This window comes from Lepidochelys kempii, chromosome 7, assembly GCF_965140265.1.
Source record: "Lepidochelys kempii isolate rLepKem1 chromosome 7, rLepKem1.hap2, whole genome shotgun sequence".
Classification (NCBI taxonomy): domain Eukaryota; kingdom Metazoa; phylum Chordata; order Testudines; family Cheloniidae; genus Lepidochelys; species Lepidochelys kempii.
In genome coordinates, this window is record NC_133262.1 from 9,121,846 (window position 1) to 9,144,866 (window position 23,021).

Here is a 23,021-nt window from a genome sequence, read left to right on the forward strand (position 1 = left end):
AAACGTTCAATGGGTTCTATTTTTAAGATAACTGATAGGGACATGTGCTGACTCCAAGTCCTTTATAAAGCAAATTCTGTACTGTTGGATTTCATTTTTGTTGATAAAAACCCACCCATTTATTGCCTTCTACCAATACATGCCATTACCAAGTGCCAAAGCATTAACTGGAAAAAGGCTGGAGAATGTGTCCATGTAACATAACCTGGCATCACTTGTAAAATACTTGTAAGGGTGATGGGGCAGTCTAAAATTGAAAAACACAGACCGGTTCTGAGTATGTCCAGCAGTTCCCAGTAATGCCATATGGGGATTATCAAGGGTCAGATGATGGCTTTTTAATAATAAGAACCACCAAGTAACTAGAGGGATCATAAAGAGAGATCCTATGGTAAAGCCAGGAATCTTCCGGAAAAAAACAATACATGTTTGCTCTGATTGGTTGTTAGGCAGCTCCCCTGAGAAATGACTTTATCATCTGTTAAAGTCACATGACAGAAAGAATGGTATTGATGTAAAGGTCTGATCCTCTGCCCAGTGGCCTGGGCTAACCGGCTGGTGTGGGGAATTCCTGGGTGACAGACACTGGAGAAGCTGGCCCTACACTACTGCCTCACATACTTCATCTTAGGGAACATGGACAGAGGGAAGCAATATGGGCAGATGGGTGCTAGATTAAAGAGGCTGGGACTTTTCAGCTTGGAAAAGAGGAGACTAAGGGGGGATATGATAGAGGTATATAAAATCATGAGTGGTGTGGAGAAAGTGAATAAGGAAAAGTCGTTATTTACTTGTTCCCATAATATAAGAACTACGGGCTACCAAATGAAATTAATGGGCAGCAGGTTTAAAACAAATAAAAGGAAGTTCTTCACTCAGTGCACAGTTAACCTGTGGAACTCCTTGCCTGAGGAGGTTGTGAAGGCTAGGACTATAACAGGGTTTAAAAGAGAACTGGATAAATTCATGGAGGTTAAGTCCATTAATGGCTATTAGCCAGGATAGGTAAGGAATGGTTTGTTTGTCAGAGGGTGGAGAGGGATGGCAGGAGAGAGATCACTTGATGATTACCTGTTAGGTTCACTCCCTCAGGGGCACCTGGCATTGGCCACTGTCGGTAGACAGGATACTGGGCTGGATGGTCTGACCCAGTATGGCCATTCTTATGTTCTTATGTGCTTTGCTCCAGCAATCCCCAATGGCAGGCCCCAGAACTGGGAGAGCCCCAAAAGTTGCATAAATCCATCTTTGTCCCCTTCCCTTCCTCGGCTCTGCAACAAACAGAGCTCAGCTGGACCTGAGGATTGGGGACTAGAGTGTTCATTGTACTCAGATTGGAGCTCTGCCACTGATTTCAATGAGAGCGGGAACAGGCTCTAAATGGCATGTGGGTATAACAGACTAAAGACCAAAATTCACTTTCATTGGGATTTCCATTCCCAGTACAGTCTCAAGAAGCCTAGGAATGCCACAAGTCAACAGCCCATTAACAAGGTCTCACCAAACCAATATCTACCTCAGATCTCAGCATTTAGGTTCCTTGTCATGGCAAAAAGAATGGGAAAAGCCAGTTTTGTCATGGTAAAAAATGAAGTCATAATTTTAGTCCACGTAAGAGTAATGACAGAACATGTTAATTCATGTGAAGTGGCTTGTCAGGGACAATTATGAGATGAGTCAAATGAAATAAAGGATATTTACAATCAAAACCATTAAAACCCATTTCATAATGTTGAATTAATGATTTAAAACCATTAAAGCGCCCCGCACTCCATCATACCTGAGAGAATGAGAACCAATTTTGTAATCACCAGAATCTAGCTGAGCAGTGAGCCGTAAGAGACCAGATCCTCAGCTTGTGTAATTCAGCATACCTCTACTGACTTCAGCAGAGCTATGTCCATTTATATCAGATGAGGATCAGGTTTTATTTAATGAATGAGTTTTTTAATGATTTTTTTTTAATGAACCCCTTCCGTCGTAAAAGGGACATATTTTGCCACAGAAGTTATGGCTCTGACAAACACTTAAACCTAGTCAGTGGTGTCCCACATTTGTCTAGCTCCTCACATGCATGACTTATTTTAATTGCACAGTTAAGCTTATTGTTACTTATATGGCCCAGCCTTTGTTAAAATCCTGTTTAAATACAAGGTACACATTGTTCAAAGCAAATGAAGCAATGCTGCTTAATTGACATTCATGAGAAACAAGAGAACCTGCCTTTGTTTGAAGCTTGTTTGTAGGCTCTTTGGTATGGGTAACAGCTGAGCTGAATATTTCTCAGGCATTCATAAAAGATGGACTATATTCCAGTTATATATATAGGTGGGGACTATTCCTTGCTCTCAATTACTGTATGACCTTGGTAAAATCGTGTAACTGATCCATGTCTCAGAGTATCTATCTGTTAAATAGACTTAGTATTACATACTCAGCTCGTGAAATTTAATTAGTGTTTTGTAAAGCACTTAGAAATACTTGGATGAAAGATGCAAGATGAGTGTAAAATGTTAGCTGTGCACAGTGGATCTTTGCTAGTACTCCAGCTGGACAGGGTTAACAGTTCACGAATAAATGACAAGCACAACCAGTGATGAAAATAAACGAGTGCTGTGGATTAGACCATAGGCAATTCATTTCCCACAGCTCTTTTAGGGGAAAGAATCAGGGAAATCGTTACGGGATAGGGGAGTCTTTCCCCTCAGTTCTTTTCATCAGCCCTAAACACACAGCGGCATAAAGGGGCTATGAAGCTGACCTGTTTGGCCAGCTGCAGGTTTCTCTGGTTTGGTGTAGGGATGCCTGGGGGAAGGGAGCCTGGCCCGAGGACGGTTGTGCTCAGGCAAACCACCGCTTCTGAATCAACTTAGAACAACCCTCAGGCATTGGAGGCTGAAGGGATTTTTAGCAGGCTGCAGGGTTGGGGAGCGGGGTTTAATGGGAGCACCAAGGCACTTTTTTCCTGTCATACTGGGTCCTGTGCCTGGCAGAGCTCAGCTGGACCTGAGAATTAGTCCCAGGCCCATAGATTCCCAGAGGTCCTTTGTTCTTTCCAGAACTTCCCCCATCCGTCTGCCTCACTTCATGGCGGCTGCTTTTATCTTCCACTGTTTTTAGGGGGGTTACTTTGTGCCCACTGGATATCTTGGCCCTCAGATACCTACCCCATTACTATGATACCTTTGGGGTCATTCCTGGCTGCTCCTTCCCGCCTGATAAGTGCCCACTGAAAAGATTGAAAACTCTGAGGAGGACTTTGATTCAGGGTTGCGCTATGGGGCTAAAAAGACCAGCACGAAATAGCTGGAGCCTGAGCTCTGAGGCCTCCCCTGTCTCCAGGTTTCAGAGCCCGGGCTCCAGCCTGAGCAGGAACATTTACACTGCTTGTTTTAGCCTGGTAGCGTGAGCCTGAGTCAGTTGACCCAGGTACCGAGACTTGCTGCTGTGTGATAAAAGACCTGTGGGGCAGCTGACTCCGGCTCATGGGGCTCGGAGGGCTATAAAACTGCAGGGTAGATGTCCAGGTTTGGGCTGGAGAGGGCCCAGAACCCAGGTTCCAGCCCCCCTCCAGACATCTACACCTGTAGCCTAACCTCCACAAGCCTGAGTCTGCGGAGCTGGGACCTGAGACTTAGTGCCCGTGACTTTTAATCACAGTGTAGACATACCCAGAAGCAAGAGGGAAGGTCTGTGGCAGACTCAGGATCGCAACCCAGATTGCTTGAGTCTAGTGTCTTCACCATACGACCATGCTTCCTCTCAGTAGCCTACCTCCACCTTCCTTTTTGGGGCACATAGAAGCCCCAGCGGCTACCCCCAGAGATTGTAGTAGTGACAGCAGTGAGGCTATGCTTGCCAAGCTGCTGGAGTAGATGGAGAAGATTTTTTCCCCCCAGCCTCCCTTCATTCCCCCCTGTGCAAAGACCCTATTTACTTGCACGTTTGCTGGGGAGGAGGCTGGCTGATGCCCAAAATCTTCCGAGTCCTGGGCACAGTTTTGATTCCCTTCCCCCAGTTCTCATCTTTGCTTTCCTCTCCTTGCTCTGCTGTCTCGCTTTGCTGCCCATTGGATGGCTCCAGCCTGTGTTCCTCTAGCCTTGCCCCAGCCCCCAAGTATTGTTATCCCTGTCTCCTTCCATTCTCCTTCTGCATCGCTGCTGACCCCTTGCTCTTTCCCTGCGCTGATGAGGTCTGCTTTCCTCCAGCTTCACCCTTGGAACCTATTCATGTTTGCAGAGCTTGCACACGGTTTGTCTTGAGCTTCTCAGCCAAGGACGAGGGGCTGAATCAGAGTTTGCCAGACATGCTGTAAACGTCTCCCCCAATCACTTTATAAGGACCTCGTGGGGTTCCTGTCCACAATGATCTTTTGTGGAACAAGGATGTTGCCCATGATAGCAATAATTAATGAATGCAGAATTCTGGGCAACACTTTTCTGTATTTTTCACTTTTTCAATGTTGAAAATCATCTGCATTTCAGTGTGTGCAGAAATACATGCCCCCAACATTTACCCACACTATTCCCAGCCACTCCTTAATTTGGATTAGTCACCCTGCTCCACAATGCCAAGCAGCTTTAATCCTTCTTCAAAACTCTCTCCCCATTCTCAGCTTAGCCTTTCAGCAGTCTCTGGTTTGATGCTATCTGCTCCTTTTTGGGCTTGATCTTTAGCCCTGTGTATTGTATTCAGGTGGGTTAGCTTGTAAGGTCCTCAGAACAAAGACCTCATCTTTCTGTATACCATTACGTTGTGTCTTGATATGTGGAATCACTGTCCTTCTTGAATATTTAAAAACAACCACCAGAAACTAGATACACAAACATGCTTTCACACAGCTTGAGGTCTAGCTTTGCATCACTTGTTTACCAGGGACCACTCTCTGTCTGGACCTCTATAGAGTAAACAGAGACATCTTACAAGTAAACAGTGCAATTAACAATACCGGTATTTCAGATCACTGAATTTCATCTGCCATTTTGTTGCCCAGTCAACCAGTTTTGTGAGATCCTTTTGTAATTCCTCACAGTCTGCTTTGGACTTAACTATCTTGAGTGATTTTGTATCATCTGCAGACTTTGTCACCCTTTTTCCAGATCATTTATGAAGACATTGAACAGCACTGAACAGACATTGCACAGACTCCTGTGGGACACTGCTCTTTACCTCTCTCCATTCTGAAAACTGACCATTTATTCCTACCCTTTGTTTCCTGTTTTTTAACCAGTTACTGATCCATGTCAGGACCTTTCCTCTTATCCCATGACAGCTTACTTTGCTTAGGAACCTTTGGTGAGGGACCTTGTCAAAGGCTTTCTGAAAGTCCAAGTGCACTACATCCACTGGATCATCCTTGTCCGCATGTTTGTTGACCCCTCCCCGCCCCCCGCAAATAATTTTAATAGACTAGTGAGGCATGATTTCCCTTTACAAAAACAGTGTTCACTCTTCCCCAACAAATCATACTCACCTGTGTCTGATAAATCTGGTTTTTTACTACTGTTTCAACCAATTTGCCTGGTACTGAAGTTAGGCTTACTGGCCTGTAATTGCCAGGATCACCTCTGGAGCCTTTTTTAAAAATTGGCATCACATTAGCTACCCTCTTAGTCAGCTGGTACAGAGGCTGATTTAAGCGATGTTATATACCATAGGTAGTAGTTCTGTAACTTCATATTCAAGTTCCTTCAGAATACCATCTGGTCCAGGTGATTTATTACTGTTTAGTTTATCAGTTTGTTCCAAAACCACCTCTGTTGACACTTCAATCTGGGATAGTTTCTCAGATTTGTTACCTAAAAAGAATGGCTCAGGTGTGGGAATCTCCCTCACATCCTCTGCAGTGAAGACCAATGCAAAAAAGTCATTTAGCTTCTCTGCACAGGCCTGGTCTTTCTTTAGTGCTCCTTTTAGCATCTTAATCGTCCATTGGCCTCACTAATTGGCAGACTTCTGGCTTCTGATGTACTTAAAAATATTTTTGGTGTTGGTTTTTGAGTCTTTGGCTAGTTGCTCTTCAAATTCTTTTTTGGTGTTGCCTAATTATACTTTTACACTTGACTTGCCAGAGTTTATGCTCCTTTCTGTTTTCCTCAGTAGGATTTTTAATTTTTACACGGTGCCTTTTTGCCTTTAATGGCCTCTTTTACGCTGTTGTTTAGTCACAGTGGCATTTTTTTTAGTCATCTTACTATTTTTTTAAATTTGAGGTATACACTTAATTTCAGTCTCTGGTATGGTGTTTTTAAAAAGTTTCCATGCAGTTTGCAGGCATTTCACTCCTGTGACTATTCCTTTTAATTTCTGGTTAACTAGCCTCCTCATTTTTGTGTCATTCCCCTTTCTGAAGTTAAATATGACTGTTTTGGGCTTCTTGGCTATTTCCCCCCCTACTATTTAATTATTTTATGGTCGCTATTACTGAGCAGTTCAGCTACACTCACATCCTGGAGCAGATGCTATGCTCCACTTAGGACTAAATCAAGAATTGCCTCTCCCCTTGTGGGTTCCAGGACTAGCTGCTCCAAGAAGCAATTATTAATGGGGTCTAGAAACTTTATCTCTGCATCCTGTCCTGAGGTGACATGTACCCAGTCAACGTGAGGACAGGTGAAATCCCACATTACTGAGTTTTCTATTTTGATAGCCTCTCTAATCTCCTTGACCATTTCACAGTCATTGCCACCATCCTGATCAGGTGGTTGGTACAGGTAGTAGAGTCCTGCTGCTATACTCTTATTATTTAAGCATGGAATTTCAATCCACAGAGACTCTGTGGTACAGTTTGATTCACTTAGGATTTTTTCTTTATTTGACCCTATGCTTTCTTTCACATAGAGTGTCACTCCCCCACCAGCATGACCCACTCTGTCTTTCCTATATATTTGTACCTTGCTATTACAGCGTCCCGTTGATTGTCATCATTCCACCAAGTTTCTGTGATGCCTATTATATAAATATCTCATTTAATACAAGGCACTGAAGTTTACCCCTCTTAGTATTTAGACTTCTCTCATTAGTATACAAGCACTTATTACTTTTTACTCTTTTGCGTTCATATGATCTAATTCAATGAGACTCATTTTCATTTGACTGTTTCTCTTCAATTCCTACCTGTACTTTTTCAACGTCTATCCTCTTTACTAGGACAAAGAATCTCTATTAATAGATCCTCTCTTAAGGGATAGGTTTCAGAGTAGCAGCCGTGTTAGTCTGTATTCGCAAATAGAAAAGGAGTACTTGTGGCACCTTAGAGACGAACAAATTTATTTGAGCATAAGCTTTCGTGAGCTACGGCTCACTTCATCCACTGCATGCAACTGATGACGTGAGCTGTAGCTCACGAAAGCTTACGCTCAAATAAATTTGTTAGTCTCCAAGGTGCCACAAGTCCTCCTTTTCTTTCTCCTGAGGGATGACTCTGTATGAACTGCGGGCTCCTCTGCTCCTGTCGGCTTTACGGGCCTTCACACCTGGGCAAAGTCCTGTGACTGAGTTTCTTACCCTAAGAACTTGTTAAAGATGACAAGAAAGTATAAAACAAATTAGGAGCCATGTGGAGTGTGGAAATCTTCACATGAGGATATTAGCTAGCCTGTCTAGAAAGTGGAGTGCAAGCATTGATACTGTTTTGTTCTCTGAAGCTGAAGAATCATCATGTACAATGACACAATTTCTGGAGACCTGAAGAAGAGCTCTGTGTAGCACGAAAGCTTCTCTCTTTCACCAGCAGAAGTTGATCCAATAAAAGATGCTTATCTCATCCACCTTGTCTCGCTTGCAATCATTTTACATGATCAGGAGAGGGCACTAAGTAGCTGTTTGAAGAAGGCCCTCATTACCTGGCACGTATATTTAAATGTGCTGGGCCAGATACCTGGACAATGGAAATGATGCCAATTTACACCAGTTGAGGATCTGCCCCACTGTATATTGGAGCTCAGAGCACCTTAGCTGTTTTGCTGCGTACAAGTTTGGATGGCTGTTCTGATCTCCATAGCCCCAATGTTTCATTTTGACTTTGTTCAATCTCAAATCAAACCTGAGTGGAAATGATTGAGTTTTGCACTGAACCCACATGGACTGGCAAATTTCACATTATTTCTGTTCAAATCCATAAATGAGCCCAGGTGAGCTCTAAAGATCTATGAACCTCAGAGAATGTTACAACAAACATGATCTGAATTTTGGGTTTGGAATAAACTCCGAATTCAGAGTGTTTCATATGGGTTTGGGTGTTTGTCAGGCATGGCCCTTTTACGTACATATTTCAGACTATTGTAATCCTTTCACCCGGTTATCTCTGAATCTCTAGGTCACAGGTGCTACCTGTCACTGCCAAGCAGAGAATTCTAAGCGGAGGGGGGGCTGCAAGCAGGTTTCAGGGGGCCGCCAAACAGGGCCAGCATTAGACTTGCTGGGGCCCATGGCAGAAAGCCAAAGCCCCATGGCATGGGGCTGAAGTCTGGGGCCCTGAGCCCTGCCACTTGGGGCTGAAACCAAAGCCTGAGCAATGTAGCTTCATGGGGGTCCCCTGGGGCACAGGGCATTTGCCCTGCTTGCTACCCCCAAATGCCGGCCCTGGCTTTTTTATGCTGAAAACCCAGTTATTGTGGCACAGTGGGCTTTGGAGTTTATAAAACAATCCACGCAGTAAATTCACAAAGAACTGAGTTCTGCAAGGTTTCTTCCAAATGTACATATCAGGGCTGAAGGTGCAGGGGGAAGTCACCCTTGTGCAGAGGGTCAGCACAAGGCCTATGCACCACTTAAATCCATTTAAATTCTCACAATAGGGCTTAAGTGAGATGCAAATGATGCCTAGGCCTGGCTCTGGCCCTCTGCACGGAGCTCTTTTGAGAACTAGGTGAATATTCATCTTCCCTGAGACTAGAGAGAGCAAAGTCTTGTGCTGGGCTAATGCTGAGATTTTGTAATATTTACTAGGGAGCATGCCCTGCTGCTGAGAATTAATGCTCTTTTAAGCCCTCAACCATAGGATAAGCTCATCTGTGCAGGAGACAAGAGCTCTCCTCAGAGGCTGGACCCAGACTAGAATGAACTCCACCCCAGGAACGATGGACTATCACAAACCTTCCCCGTTTCACTCCAAGTGCTAAGTATCAGCTGCACATCTTCCACTTGCCTTCACTAACATAAAAACAGAGCAGTGTGTATTTTAAAAAAGCCACAACACCAACAAAACCCTCCACTGCACACACTATTCTTCCTCTGGGGAGAAGACCAGAGAAAGAACAAGCCTCCTGTGACAGATGTTAGTCACATTGTTTAATGTGCTAGTGGAAGATATTTAGGTACTACAGCAATGAGGGTGGCATAAGAACCTGTACAGAAGAGACTTGAAGAGAATACCTCATGCACAGCTGAATTTTTACAAGCTCGTCCTGCCACGCTAAGGAGGAATGTAAGTTTGTGTTGTTAACAGAACAGAAAAAAATATGTAACAATAACAACTCAGAGATCAGATTACTTACTTTAGCAAAGTGTTTTCCAATTAATTTTTGTTGTTTCATTTTTGCTCGTTTAATATATTTAAACGAAATCACTCTAAAAATTATTATTTCCTTTTCTAAATTCTCTAGGCAATTGTGGTGTTCTGATTAATGTAGGACCCAATCTGACCCTGTTCTGCGGATTTTTGTTGTTATATCTTTATATGTTCTCTCTTAGCTTCTGTTCTGTCTCTCAATATGTATTATGTTGTGGAAATATGAGAAATAAAATATTCCCAAATAAAAGGCAGAAGGATTTGAGCTAATGAAAGGTGAGAAAGTTCTTACCTGCAATGATCCTGATCAGACACTAGATGTCCTTGCCGTTCCTGCTCAAGAAAGGTGGGTGAGACGTTGCTCAGACAGCCTATGTGAAATAACAATCCATTGATGACAAATATGATTTCCCATTTCAGTTCTTTTCAAATGATCATAATTATAAATATACTATTAATGACTCCTGTTCAAGTCCATTAGGCTGTACAGGTTACCGTGGTTGTTCACAACTACTGAAGTGGAACATCGCTAAAGAAATATCCTGGTTCGATAGTTAAATAAGAAACTAGAGATTCCCAAAAGTTCAGAGCCAGAACCAGATGGAATTTGTTCACATGCCCGGGGATGTTGGATTTGGGGTTTTGCTTCAAACCCACAAGAAACCACACACACGTATCCCAGGAGTGCTGCGCTTTGCAGCACAGACCTCTGGAGAGTAATTGGGAACATCAGAGTTCAGGCAAGCTGTGCCTCCCCAGATGGAAAGCATCAGCGGCCCTCGTCATCCTGATGCTCGGCTGGGTGTGAAATCTGCAAGTTCTTCCCTTCTTCTCTTATCCCCATTGTGATTGGCGATATATTCCAGTTCTCCCCGATCTATACTCGCTGAGCTCTTTGGGGAGTGGACGTTTTAATTCCATGTTCTCAGCCCCTTTCAGAGTTGGAGAGACCTCCCCCCTTGCTTCTGTTTTTCCACTTTATTTCGTTTACCCTAAAATAGGGCTGGATGCACAGTGCCCTCAGCCCTCTCTCACCGCAGCAGCCCAGGGCCGGGAGAGAGGCAACTCTTCCCAGCCGTGGCAGCTCCGGGGCTGGGGGAGAGGTGTCTCTTGCTGGCCATGGCAGCTCCGGGACAGGGGCTGGGGCCCGGGAATAAGTGCCTCTTGCCAGCCATGGCAGCTCCAGGGCTGGGGCCAGGGGAGAGGTGCCTCTTGCCGGCCACTGCAGCTCTGGGGCTCGGCTGGGTCGGGGGAGAGGCGCCTCTCCCAACCTGCGTGGCCCTTGATAGCCTGCTGCACAGCAGTGCAGCTTAGAGGGAACTTACCCTGGCAATTCGTTCCAAAGGTTGACTGTGCGTTGTGTGAAGAAGTACCTCCTTTTGTTTGTTTTTAAACTGTTGCCTATCAATTTCATTGAGTGACTCCTGGTTCGTGTGTTACGTGAAGGATAAATAACACTTGTTCCCTTTCTTCTCACCAGTCCTGATTTTACAAGCCTCTATCATATCCCTCCCTCAATAGTCTCTTTTCCAAGCTGATCAGTTCCAATAGTTTTTAGTCTCTCCTCACATAGAAGCTGTTCCATACCCCTCGTCATTTTTGTTGCAACCAGAACTGCACACAGTATTCAAGGTGTGGGTGTGCCAGGTACAATGCATGATGACATTTTCTGGCACTATTATCTATTCTTTTCCTAATGGTTCCAAACATTCCATTAGCTTTTTTGACTGCTGCTGAACACTGAGCCGATGTGTTCAGAGAACTATCCATTCTAGCTACCGGTAGACCAGCAGGTGATCCTCAAGGGGAGCATGTTTTACTCCCAGGCCTTCTGACATTTAGAGACTAGAACTGGAATTTTGAGGCCTAACATCTCTAAATGTCAGAAAAATTCTGACCCAAACTTTGCAGATCGGGCTCATCTGTTTTTAAAATGTCACCAAATTCACTGAGTTTAATTCTCTCACTGCACATTCAAGATAATCTTGGATTACAGGGGGAATTCCCTAAGACTAGATGAGTGCTAATGTTGTATCAATATTCAGAAAGGGCAAGTAGGATGGGTAACAATAGGCCAGTCATCAATCCCAGGCTACAAGGATTGGAAAAGCTGAGACGGGAGTCAGTTGATAAAAGAATTAAAGGATAGGAATCTAATTAGTACCAGTCAACATGGTTTTCTGGAAAGGAGATCTTGACAAACAAACCTGATTTCATTCTTTGATGAGATCACAAGCTTGGTTGATAAAAGGTAACCGCATAGATGTAAGATACTTAGATTTTTGTAAGGCATTAGTATTGCATGACATTCTGATTAAAAAAATTAGCAAGATCAATATAGTATCAATAGAGCACCTGTTACATTGAGTAGAAAAATGTAACCGACAGATTTCAAAAACTAGTTAATGGGGAATCATCATCAAAAGAGGGTATTTTTCCGCAGGGATTGGCACTAGGCCTGATGGTATTTAACATTTTCTATCAATGATGTGGAAATAAATATAAAATCACTGCTGATAAAATTGGTGGATGACTGTGACGGGGCACTCTACTCTCCGCTGGACAGCGCCTCCTTCTGGCGGTTCTAGGGATTAGCTCCACCAGGTCGACGCCCCTTCCTGCAGTTGCATGCCTCACTCTCGGTGTTGCAGCTTCCTCTTCGTGACTCAGCAGCCTCCCTTTCCAGAGTGGTCTTTCAAAGTGTCTGCACCAGCAGCACCAGGCAGTCCTCACATATCTTCATATCCACTGTTCCATGCAATGCCACTCTGCAATGGATGGTAGGGGAACTGAGGCCCACCCTCTACTCAGGGTTCCAGTCCGGGGCCCTGTAGTGAACAGTTAAGGTCGGCATGTATGTCCCTTTACTGCTCTCACCCCTGCACTCCTTCCTACCGGGCTGCTTTTCCTCCTTCTCCCCGACCTCAGGGAGATGGACAGCAGGCTTCCTCCCTGCTACTCCCCACCACTGTTGCTGGCCTCCTGGCTTTATAGAAGCCCCTGCCTGTTCCCTCACAGGTGAGCTTCTTTCTAATTAGCTCCCTCCACACAGCCTAAATCTCTCCCATTTGCAGTTTAATTGGCTGATTGGGCCCACTTGGCCTAATTCAGCTCGTGCAGGGCCGATGTGGGCAGTACAGCCCATCACAATGATATAAAGATTGGTTGAGTGGTAAATAATGTTGAGGACAGGGCAGTTCTACAGAGCAATCCAATCGCTTGGTAATTTGGGCCTAAACTAAATTTATTTTAATCCAGCCAAATGTGAAGTTATTCAAGTAGGAACAAGGAATGCTGTGCCTTTTGAATGGGGGACAGCGTCCCGGAAAGCAGTGACTAGCCAAAGGATTTAGGAGTCATAGTGGCAATCTCCTGAACGTGTGTGATGCTGCGGTAAAGGGGTTTATTGTGATCCTTGGGTGTAGAAACAGGGGAGTGATGAGATGTGGCACAGAGGTGGTTTTACCCTTCTACACAGCATTGGTGAGACCGAAACTAGCTAATGCATTAAGTTCTGGTGTCCACATTTTTAAAAAAGGGTATTGCAAAATTGGAGAGGCTGTGGAAGAGAGTCACAAGGATGATTCAAGGGCGGGAGATAAACTAGACAGTTTGAGCTCTTCAAATCTAGCACAAAGAAGACAGAGCCTGGCTACACTAGAAACTTCAAAGCGCTGCTGTGGGAATGCTCCCGCGGCAGCGCTTCGAAGTGCGAGTGTGGACGCGCGAGCGAGCACTGGGAGAGCTCTCCCAGCGCTCCTGGTAATCCACCTCCACGAGCGCTATAAAACGTAAGTGTAGACAAGCCCTGAGAGGTGACTTGAGTCCAGCGTGTAAGTCCCTTCATAGGGAGAAAATACCGGATATTGAAGAACTCTTTAGTTTAGCAGAAAAGGGCAGAACAAGATTCAATGGCTGGAAGCTGAAGCTATGCCAAATTCAAATTAGAAATGAGGCACCCCTTTTTAAACAGTGAAAGTGATTAACCACTGGAACCAACTCCCAAGGGAAGTGGTGGATTCTTCCTCTCTGGATGTCTTCAGATCAAGTCCAGATGCCTTCCTGGAAGAGATGCACACACAAGTTGTGCTTTAGTCAAAGTAGTGATGGGGGTAACTGGGTGAAATGTAATGGTGTGTGATACACAGGTCAGACTAGATGATCTAGAGGTATCACCTGGCCTTAAATTTTATGAATCAATGGTGTTTCCATCCTCCATCAGGAAGACCTTCAGGGCATGCCTGCTCCCAGGGTCCTTGTATCCTTCATCCTGCAGCAGGAGGCCATATATAGAGCCCCATCTTAATGTGATCCTCATCCTGGAGCTGGTCCTACACCAGGACCTGCAATCAGTGTTGTGTCACTGTTCTTCCAAATCTCGGGCAGATTTTGAAAAAGGACAGATTAGTCCAGGCAAAGCATATGGAAACAAATGGTTTTATGGTTAGTAAGCCTGGCCAGCCAACTTCTGGTTGCATTGACAATATGTTTTGGACCTACCCAATGCTCCCTGGGGAGCGTGCGGTGGCAGAGGCGTGCCCTGCTTTTCTCGTGTCTGCAGCCAGTAATGACATTGGCTGTGGGGTAGTTTGATTTTGATAACGCAGGATCGCAGAGGTGGAGGCTGAGCCGGAAGAACCTGCTAAGCCAGTGCGGGCGAGACCCAGAGAAGGGGCTGTGTGGCAGCCAGCTTGTTCTTTGGGAGCAGCTTTTTCATTCCCTTTGACGCGAAAGGGCCGAACCCGCACTTTGCATTGACTTCAAAAGAAGCAGGATCCGGTCTCAAATTCTGGGTTCGATAGGAAGCCAGTGACACTTATGTGGCGACTGAGAAGTCAGTCAGAAATAGGCAAAAGGGAAAGGTGTGCAATGGGAAGGACATTTCTTTCTACTGGGGGAAAAACTAAACCACCACCCCAAAACCTTTTCACACAGGATTTTTTTATTTTTATTTTTTTCAAGTCAGCGGCTGGCAACAAATTGCTTTGTCCTTTGCAAAAATTACACCTGAGCATCTCCGTTCTGGGTGGGCTGAAGGTCAAAGGGTAAATTCCACTTGCTGCACTGCATTTTAGAAGGCCAAATTTCACTCCTCTTCTCACCTCACAGGGCCTAGACCAGGGGTAGTCATTTGGCAGACCATGGGCCAAATCTAGACTGCTAGACACTTTTGAACGGACCTTGAAACCCTTTTATACTTATCATTATTGTTATTATTTATTATTATTTTCTTCTCCGGAGTCTGGACCTTGACCGAGAAATTTGGACCTGTAAAAATAATGGACTACCCCGGGCAAAGACTCACCCACAGGAACAGCACGAACAGAAAAGGAACTCAGCTGGGCACCTTAGGAGATAAAAAAAGAATCGTCAGTGATGCCATCAGCTCCTGGATTTTAACTGCACAAGCCGTGTTCCAACTTGTAGAAGAATTTTCTTCACAGTGTTTCTTTTTGTGAAGGGGGGTGAGCAGGAGAGGGAAGAGGCGTGCTTGTTTAGTTTATTTTGGAGAAATCCCGCTGCAATGTCACGGCAGGAAAAGGAAAATCAATTAAAGGGATGCAGATGACATATGGAGTCTGACAGTACAGATTAGGATTACAGTGAGCAAATGTCTCTCAGTCATACCCACGCCGTCCAGAGAGGCCTTTTGTGCTATGATGCTTAGCCCCAGGGAATTGGTAATCAATGGACTATCCCCAGTTCTGCCGCTGAGCTTTCTGTTATGTTTATTAACTTTCTGTTGCATCTAAAATGGTTTCAGACAACAACAAAGTGTTAGGTTATGTACACAGATGCTGTGCACCTTGCAGCTCTCATCGACTTCAGCAGGAGCTGTGAGTGTGCCCAGAAATGGCTGAAAATCAGACATTAAGAAATTATTATTACGTATTATTTGCACTAGTGTTGTAAGCAGGAGGCCTAGTCATGGGCCAGGGCCCCATTGTGCTTGGCGCTGTACAAACAAGGAACAAAAAGACAGTCCCTGCCCCAGTGAGCTTCCAAATGTTGTTTTATGAAGGCTGAATAGCTTTGTGACAAAGTGGTGATATGGCCTCACTCATAAAAGTTATAACAAACCCTCATAATGAATTGTGTGAGAATTGTGCTAGGAAACGGCCCTTGATCACTGGCTGCATGGTGATAAGCTTTGATGGCAAAGGCTAAGAGAAATCAGACCCTGACGAGTTCTGCCTATAATTGTTTAGAATAAAGCACTCAAATAGCACACACAGAACTGTTGTTATGGATAGCACAGGAGAAACAGAATACCAAAACATTTTTGGTAGCACACTTTTAGTTTATTGACCTATACAAAATAATAGGCCCCAAAAGTCAGAAGTAGAAAAGGAATAAGCAAAAAGGACTTTCGCCTTTCTAGAAGGGTATACAAATATGCAAAAGGAAATAAATTATTTTTTTATTGTTTTGTTTATTCCAAACCTCAACTCTAATAATACAAATGACTGAGGACCAGCTTAAGAAATTTGTCTTTCGGTCTATATTACATGCTTTGGAATACTGTAAAAAAATGTTCAAAAAAGTTGATCAGAAACTTTGCTATTCACAATATGAACAAGGACTAACTAATCCTCTGTATAAAAGAAAAAAAAAGAGCACCATTTTATGGAGTCCTGAAGCACAGTACAGATGAGAAACAAGAATTATTTTACAGTATGCAAATATATATTTATTTTTGTAAACTACACAAGTTAGTCCACACTAATTGGTTTCTACAGATGGATGATATGAGGTAGGCTTATCCCTCCTAGATCAAAACTGCTGTTGATTTTTCAAAAACAATGTAAATGATTTTGTGAAAATGCTGTTTTGTCACTTAGTGACTTAGTAGTGCACCTGGCGTTTCAGATGACGTTCTACAATTCTAATGCCCTCAATTTTAAGGCACCGTCTTGGTCTTTTTATTTATTTATTTTTTGCATCCACCTTAGAATACTGGCCAGTTCAGTAAAATTGCTCCACATGTGATAACTAGAGCATTCCACCTCCGATTTTCCATCAGTCTGGCAGAGCAAAATGTAATAGCTATCTAATTAAGAGATCACTGTGCATTCAACATGGCTCTTTGCATGCCCATCTGCACAATGAAATTGTACGATGGAAAATTCATTTAAAAGTGAGGATACTAATTACATTTTATCATGGAAACAGTACAACTGTTCCTTCTATTTCCAAAATCCACAGCCTTCTAGGGTTAGTTTTACATTATATGTTACAATAGTAAATTGCCTTTCTTTCCAGAATCCATTTTGTGGTGCGTACAAACACTCTTAATAACACTCCCCCCCCCCGCAAAAATTTTTTTTTAGCTCATTCAAACCTCCATTAAAAAATCCAGCCTTCCTTCAAGTAATGTTCCAATACTGACTGAGTCAATCTTTGCCTCATTCACACACACACACAGTATCCTTCATCAGCTTATGAAGTCCTTCTTGGTCATCATAAGTGACGGCAGAAGACATTTTTATTTCTTCTTCTTTCAGCCATCTGAACTGTACTCCTAAAATTCCTGTTTTCTCCATAAGTCACCTTTTCACATTTTGTTGAGGTTTGCCTTCAACACCTTCCAGTCTTCTAAAAAGTGCTTGCTAAATATAAATACTTCAGCCAAGTGCTGCATCTCCTCATAGATTCAGTGGCGGCTTGCCCTTGCTCAGTTAGGCTACTGTCTGGATTCAGAAAGAAATGCCATTGTTGGAAAGACTTTGTAATTTTGTGCATGTCCCTCTTAATGCTGAACACTATCTTCACCCACAAGCCAAAATACTTTCATTTTTGAGTGGGGGGGGGGGGGGGGGAGGAATTCCACAGGAGATCTCTTCCGAAGGAACAGCATTCTGTGCAAGGCACATGGAGGGTGCAAATGCAGGGCTGTCGATGGCCTACACAAGCGTCCCAGGCTTAGAATCCTCATGCCAAAATAGCCTCTGCTCGTTATTGTGCAAGTCAACTTCCAACTGGTTCTCGTCAGCATCCTCCAGCTGGCTTGTCTCTGCATATGCTCTACAAAAGAAACAAGTGATAATTGAGGGTGCAGTAACCTTTGCACTGGGATTTCAGGTGCTGGGTTGGTAATGCTTAGAAGTAAATAATCTGTAGAGACTGAGCAGCTTCTGATCTTAGTGACACCATCATAAATTCAGAGTAACCTCATTGACTGTGAGTATCTGAAAGACAATGAGGTTACTCTGGGTTTACAGCAGTGTAATTGGGATCCAAATGTAACCCTGTGATTTGTTCTCCGGACAGGGAAGAGAATAAGGGGCAGATCCTCAGCTGGTGTAAATGGTCATAGTTCCACTGATTTCAAATAGAACTATGACAATGACTTACTCCTCTGTGTTTCCCAGTGTCAGCAAGGTAACAAGAGTCATCATATCCAATATCCTTGATCTGCATGTGCCTGCAGATAAGGGCCATACAGCGTATGGCAATAAGTCATTTACAATAGTCACACACTGATATGTTCACTACAAAGAGCGTGATACTGCGGTCGATTTGGACAGGGATCAGAATATAAAAAAAGTTATACTTAATGTAAATCATACGGATCACAATGTCAAAATAAGGCAGCTCATTTATATTTTTCAAAACCCAATTGTAGGGAGGTAAGTAATTAGTCGAAATGCTGTTTTTAAAATGTTACTATAGTTCTTTTAGTCACTGCAATAAAAAAACCCCACCGCCCCAAACTTAAGGCATTTAGTGAAAAATCAACGTGAAGACTTTTACACTCCTTTCGTAATGCTTCTGGCTGTTTAAAAAAAAAAAATACATCACTCGGTAACTTCACACCAGTCAGCCCAGGAGCAAGCAAAACCTGCAATCCATGAAGCAGCACACACAAATGTGGGGTACTTACTACAGCTGGCTACAGTTAGCATAAGGGTATTTAAAAATGATCTCATTTCTGCAGGCACAATCATTCTCCTGGACAGAAGACCTTTGTTCTGACTGATAACAGGTGGAGTTAGAAAGTGGAGGAGGAAGGAGACAGAAAACAGGAAGCAGAAGAGTCACATGAATATCTGTTTGCAGCACTAGAGCGAAATGCGGGACTGTTACACCCCTTCACAGAGTAAACGTGAACCCAGAGTAGCCAGTGCCTATGTCCGTGAAAGGGAGTAAGAGGCATAACTTGTGCAAAGCCCACTCTGCACTCGCTAGGCAGCTGTCTTTGTAGCCATGTCCAGTCAGGGGGTTTAACCATTAATCTTGTAGAGAAACAGCCTCCTCCTCAGGAGGCTCCAGGAGTGAAGGGCGAACATGGCTGCCGGGCCACTAACAGGGGGCAGAATACGATTCTTTCTCTAGGCTCTGCTCTGTTGAGGGAGGGTGGGACAAGGTCACAGTTATGCTCTCTGGAGAGGCTAGTGCATGAACAAGGCTGGCCTGATAATCACTGCTCTCAGGGCAGGGCAAAGTCCATGACGTGCCCCGCCCCTGCAGAGAGATTTAAGGGGGCATGCTATTTGCACCTTGTCCCATCCTTCCACACCCTCATGTTGACAGGTACAACCGAGCCCTTAACTCTTCTCTGTGCCTGTTTTCCCATCATTAAAATAGACACAATTATACCGCTCTCCCTCCCAGGCCTACTGTGCAGATAACTTAATGAACAGGCCAGAATCTCAGCTGGTGTATATCAATTTAGCTCCACTGGCTAGAGCAGAACTCTGCCCCTTAACACCAGCTGATGGTCTGGTCTAGTGTTATTCATTTACGATCCTTGGATAAAAGACGCCATATCAGTATGATCAATAAAGTAAAACATTACCTGAGGACAGATAGAAGGAAACGCAGGAATACTCTCGCTCGAGTCAGCTGAAGCTGTACTGTGTGGAGCAGATCTGCTCTCAGTAAGCTGGTTTTATAACTGCTCTTGGTTTAGGAGTTGTCTCCCTGATACCTGATTGCTACCTAGATAAGTTTTAAAAGCTTACACAGTACAGAGGACCGGGCAGCAAGTCTTACTGCACTTTGCTCACCTGCTCTGCAGTGGAAGGTTGCCATAAACATTCCCATAACAGCTGGTATAAGAGGAATGAGACATTGTATCATAATCGGAAAGCCCTAGAGCAATCTGGTTCCGCCAGTTTCCAGAAGTGTTTGCAGAAGACGCTAGAATGGTAAAAACAATGACAGCACATTAGATTTTTCAGCAGCTCAGAGAACTGAACGAAGCGAGATGTTTTTCATTAACAATCTCTGCAGGTTGCTGTAGGACACAGACGCTGAACACATCTGTCTTTACATGTACTTTGGAGAGCGGGGCATGGTGCATGTAGGGTAGAGGAATCGGATGGTCTCCCCATAAAAAAAAGAGTTTATGGGCCTCCCAGTCAGAGTCACTGTATTCTGTGCTTTAGAAACCAGCCAGAGCAGCAGCGTGTATGCTGAACTAGGCTTGGCATGTGCTGTGTATGGGGTGAACGTGGCTACTTGGACCCCACCGTGCCGGTGTGGTTTCTTCAGATTTTTATTTTTGCATAAAGGGCAAATGACTCAGCCATGTGAAAACGGGACATGGAATCTGGACCCCCAGCCTACTAGCCCCACCTTAGACCCGGACTACCTCTGCAGCCTAGGGCGATGCACCTGCTGACCTGGGGCCAGGCACCATCTGCAATGGCTATAAAACAGGAACGATACTTCCCTGCCTCACAGCAGTGTTCCACGCATGACTCAGTGAGCAACTGCAAATGACTAGGTCCTATTACTGTAGCATTCTTCTGAATGGCATCCGGGGTATGTCTACCACTTGTATTTACAGAACATGGGGCGTGTACCCGTTTTTAAAGGTACCACTATGTTGGTGGTGTCCGTTCCTGGTGGGATTTGCAGAAAAGTGGTGCTCCCAGGAATTACACCCCAGCCTTTGAAAACGCTGAATGACGGACACTGACACAGCATCCTGGACAACTAAGTGCTTTTCCCATCGGCAGTGCTTCTGGGAAAAACCTTGCAGTCTGAAGCAGGTCAAGGTGCATACAGGTAAGATTGGAGCATGTACCTATCCCTACTGATAGGGCCTGTGCCACCTGCATCATTCAATTATCATACAAAGATTCATATTTAGTTATTCTGCATTTTAGTTTTGTTGGATGAAATTCTGCCCTCGGTTACGCTCAGGCAGCTTCGTTTCCTTCATGGATTTCAGTGGGTTTGCAAGTGTATTAATGAGGAGAGGATGTGACCCTCCGAAGGGACATATACAATATTTAGCACATTACAAATCATCTGTTACCTGAAGAGAAAGAAGAAGCCCGGCTGCTAGGAGAGCATGGTACTTGCAGCCCTGCAAAGCCCAGACTTCTTTGGGATCCCCGGTCAGAGTCAAAGCCTGCCTGCAGACTCTGACCCTGGTCCTTTTGACCGGAGGCACGTTGGTACCAACCACGGAGATGCTCTGCAACTAAGGCCTTGTGAATGTTTTTGGTTATATGCTGCGTTTTAGCAACTTGCTTCCTTGGAAGTCTCAAAGTTGCATATGGATTGTGTGGTACTCTTTCCATCTCCCCTTCGTGGTAGGACCTGAGTTCCCGATAATGGTCGTACCCACAGTGCACCGATGAGCGATAGGAAGGGTTGACGCTATACTGTCCCTCTGTGTCATTCTCGTAAACATATCCCCCATTGTAATAAACGTCACATTCAGTGTAAGGTGAATAGCCAGAAACATAGTAACTAGAGGCAGGCTGCTCCTGACTCTTTTGGTAGACCCCAGTCCGTGAGTCTTTCTGGGCAAGATTTGGCATGCTTCCTGAATTGGCAGCAGAAATGTTTTGTTTTTTAGACCTCCTTCGGCCTCTCATGCGGTTGTCAAGTGTCTGAGTGGTGTAATACGGGTTGGGGTTAGGCGTCACGCAGGAATACTCTGCACTTGACTGGCTGGTGTAGGACGATCCATCGTCTAGTATTTCAGTGCTGCTGCTTCGCTGGGATTTCGAGAAGGAGAACACAGGCTTTTCACCGGCCGTCTCCGACAGCAAAGGGGTTTGGGATTCCAGACTCCCACTGCGCTGTATGCAGTGCTCTGGGGAAATATCCGGCCTGAAATGGCAGAAAATTAGGTTGGATGCAGAAGTCGTATGTAGACATGAAGCATTTGAGAGTTAGCGTGTGGCAAAACAAAGAATTCTTTCCAAGCTAAGTGCAGGTTCAGGTTTTGGCAGGTGCTGCAAAGTCCTAGGTGGACTATTCCTAAGTCACCTGCCATATCTACCAGGGCAAATCCTTTCTTGTTGTCAGTGATATAGCAGAACAAGGTAAAAAGCTTTCAACCAAGTTTACAATAATCCAGATCCTTTAGTCAGGGACAGGGAAGATAAAGATCCCCTTTAGAACATGCAGCACCTTCCCCAGCAGCTTGGAATGCCTGGGCCTGGCCTCAAAATCAGCTTTTTATTTTCTCTGGCGAAAAGAACTGGATGACAGTGAAGGGAACTTGGCGTAAAGATTTGACCTTTGCAGCAGCACTAAGCTCATGCAGCAACAGATGGTTCAAAACTGTGACCAAAGTGAGACTAACAAGGTCATATTCTGGTAATGAGTTACAAGTGGATCTCACCCACTGCTTAGTCTTTACATTTAATATCCACAAATATACAATGATAAAAATAATGCTGGCTAGAAGTGTCTTAAAAATTTTATAGTTACCTTTCTGAAACAAGCAATACTGCGTAGCTGAAATGTAAAACACCTGAAGTCTGGATGCTTAGAAAACCAGGACGATCATAGCGTTATCTATTTATATAGCCCTCCCTTCCCACATGGGTAACATTTCCCAAACGGCTTCAATCCCATCTCTAAGTTTGCATGCACAAGTCTGTACACGCTGTCCTCTGGAAATCTACAGCATGGAAAGTCCATCATTTGCATGTTGAAAAGCTGGTGCAGAGCTGCACATGCCAGCGATGACTGATGTACAATTATCCATGTGAAAAATCAAAGGCTGACAACCCTGCCTCAATCTTGGCAAAGGACACGCACAAAAGGATCCTATTTCTCTACCCTCTTACACTGTTGATTTTACTTTTCTGCACAAGATACACGTTACTTCCCATTGATTTAATGAACTCAGCTTACTGTAAATGGCTGCTACTGTAGGCATTGCGTGTGAGCACTGGTGTTGTAGGCATGCTTCTCCCTCCATAGGGCTGTCGTTCCAGAATTCGGTAAGGACTACCGTGTGTTGATAGAGGGTCCCTGTGACTATAAACAGAAGAATCCAGCATGTGGCCATCACCAAAATATCTTCAATAAAATGCAAAAGACAACTGCATTGACATTACTTGCATATTGATCCAAAGGAAAAGATAGACGAGGGTAGAGAAAGCAGAGGTCAGCATGGCAGCGTCTGCTACCAGTGGTTACTGTTGTGACAGCTAGGAGTTCAAACCCCTCTGGTTCAAGAGGTTAACACAGCAAGGAAGGTCACCACAGGATGACTTGTAGGAATAGCTGCTGCCAAGGGACAGAGATGCAG

At 44.3% G+C, this 23,021-nt stretch overlaps 1 protein-coding gene across 5 annotated transcripts in view; it reads right to left on the bottom strand.

Annotated features, from left to right (window-relative positions):
- Positions 1–15,919: 15,919 nt before the first annotated feature.
- Positions 15,920–23,021, bottom strand: part of FRMD4B (FERM domain containing 4B) — a 198,167-nt gene continuing 191,065 nt past the window's right edge. For all 5 annotated transcript variants that reach the window (XM_073351063.1, XM_073351064.1, XM_073351062.1 and 2 more), the window contains 4 exons: positions 22,622–22,747; positions 20,781–21,586; positions 19,522–19,654; positions 15,920–17,536 (listed from right to left, as the gene is read on the bottom strand). In XM_073351063.1, the coding sequence (XP_073207164.1) occupies positions 17,416–17,536; positions 19,522–19,654; positions 20,781–21,586; positions 22,622–22,747 (1,186 nt within the window). In that variant the 3' untranslated portion in view covers positions 15,920–17,415. The remainder of the gene's footprint in view (positions 17,537–19,521; positions 19,655–20,780; positions 21,587–22,621; positions 22,748–23,021) is intronic.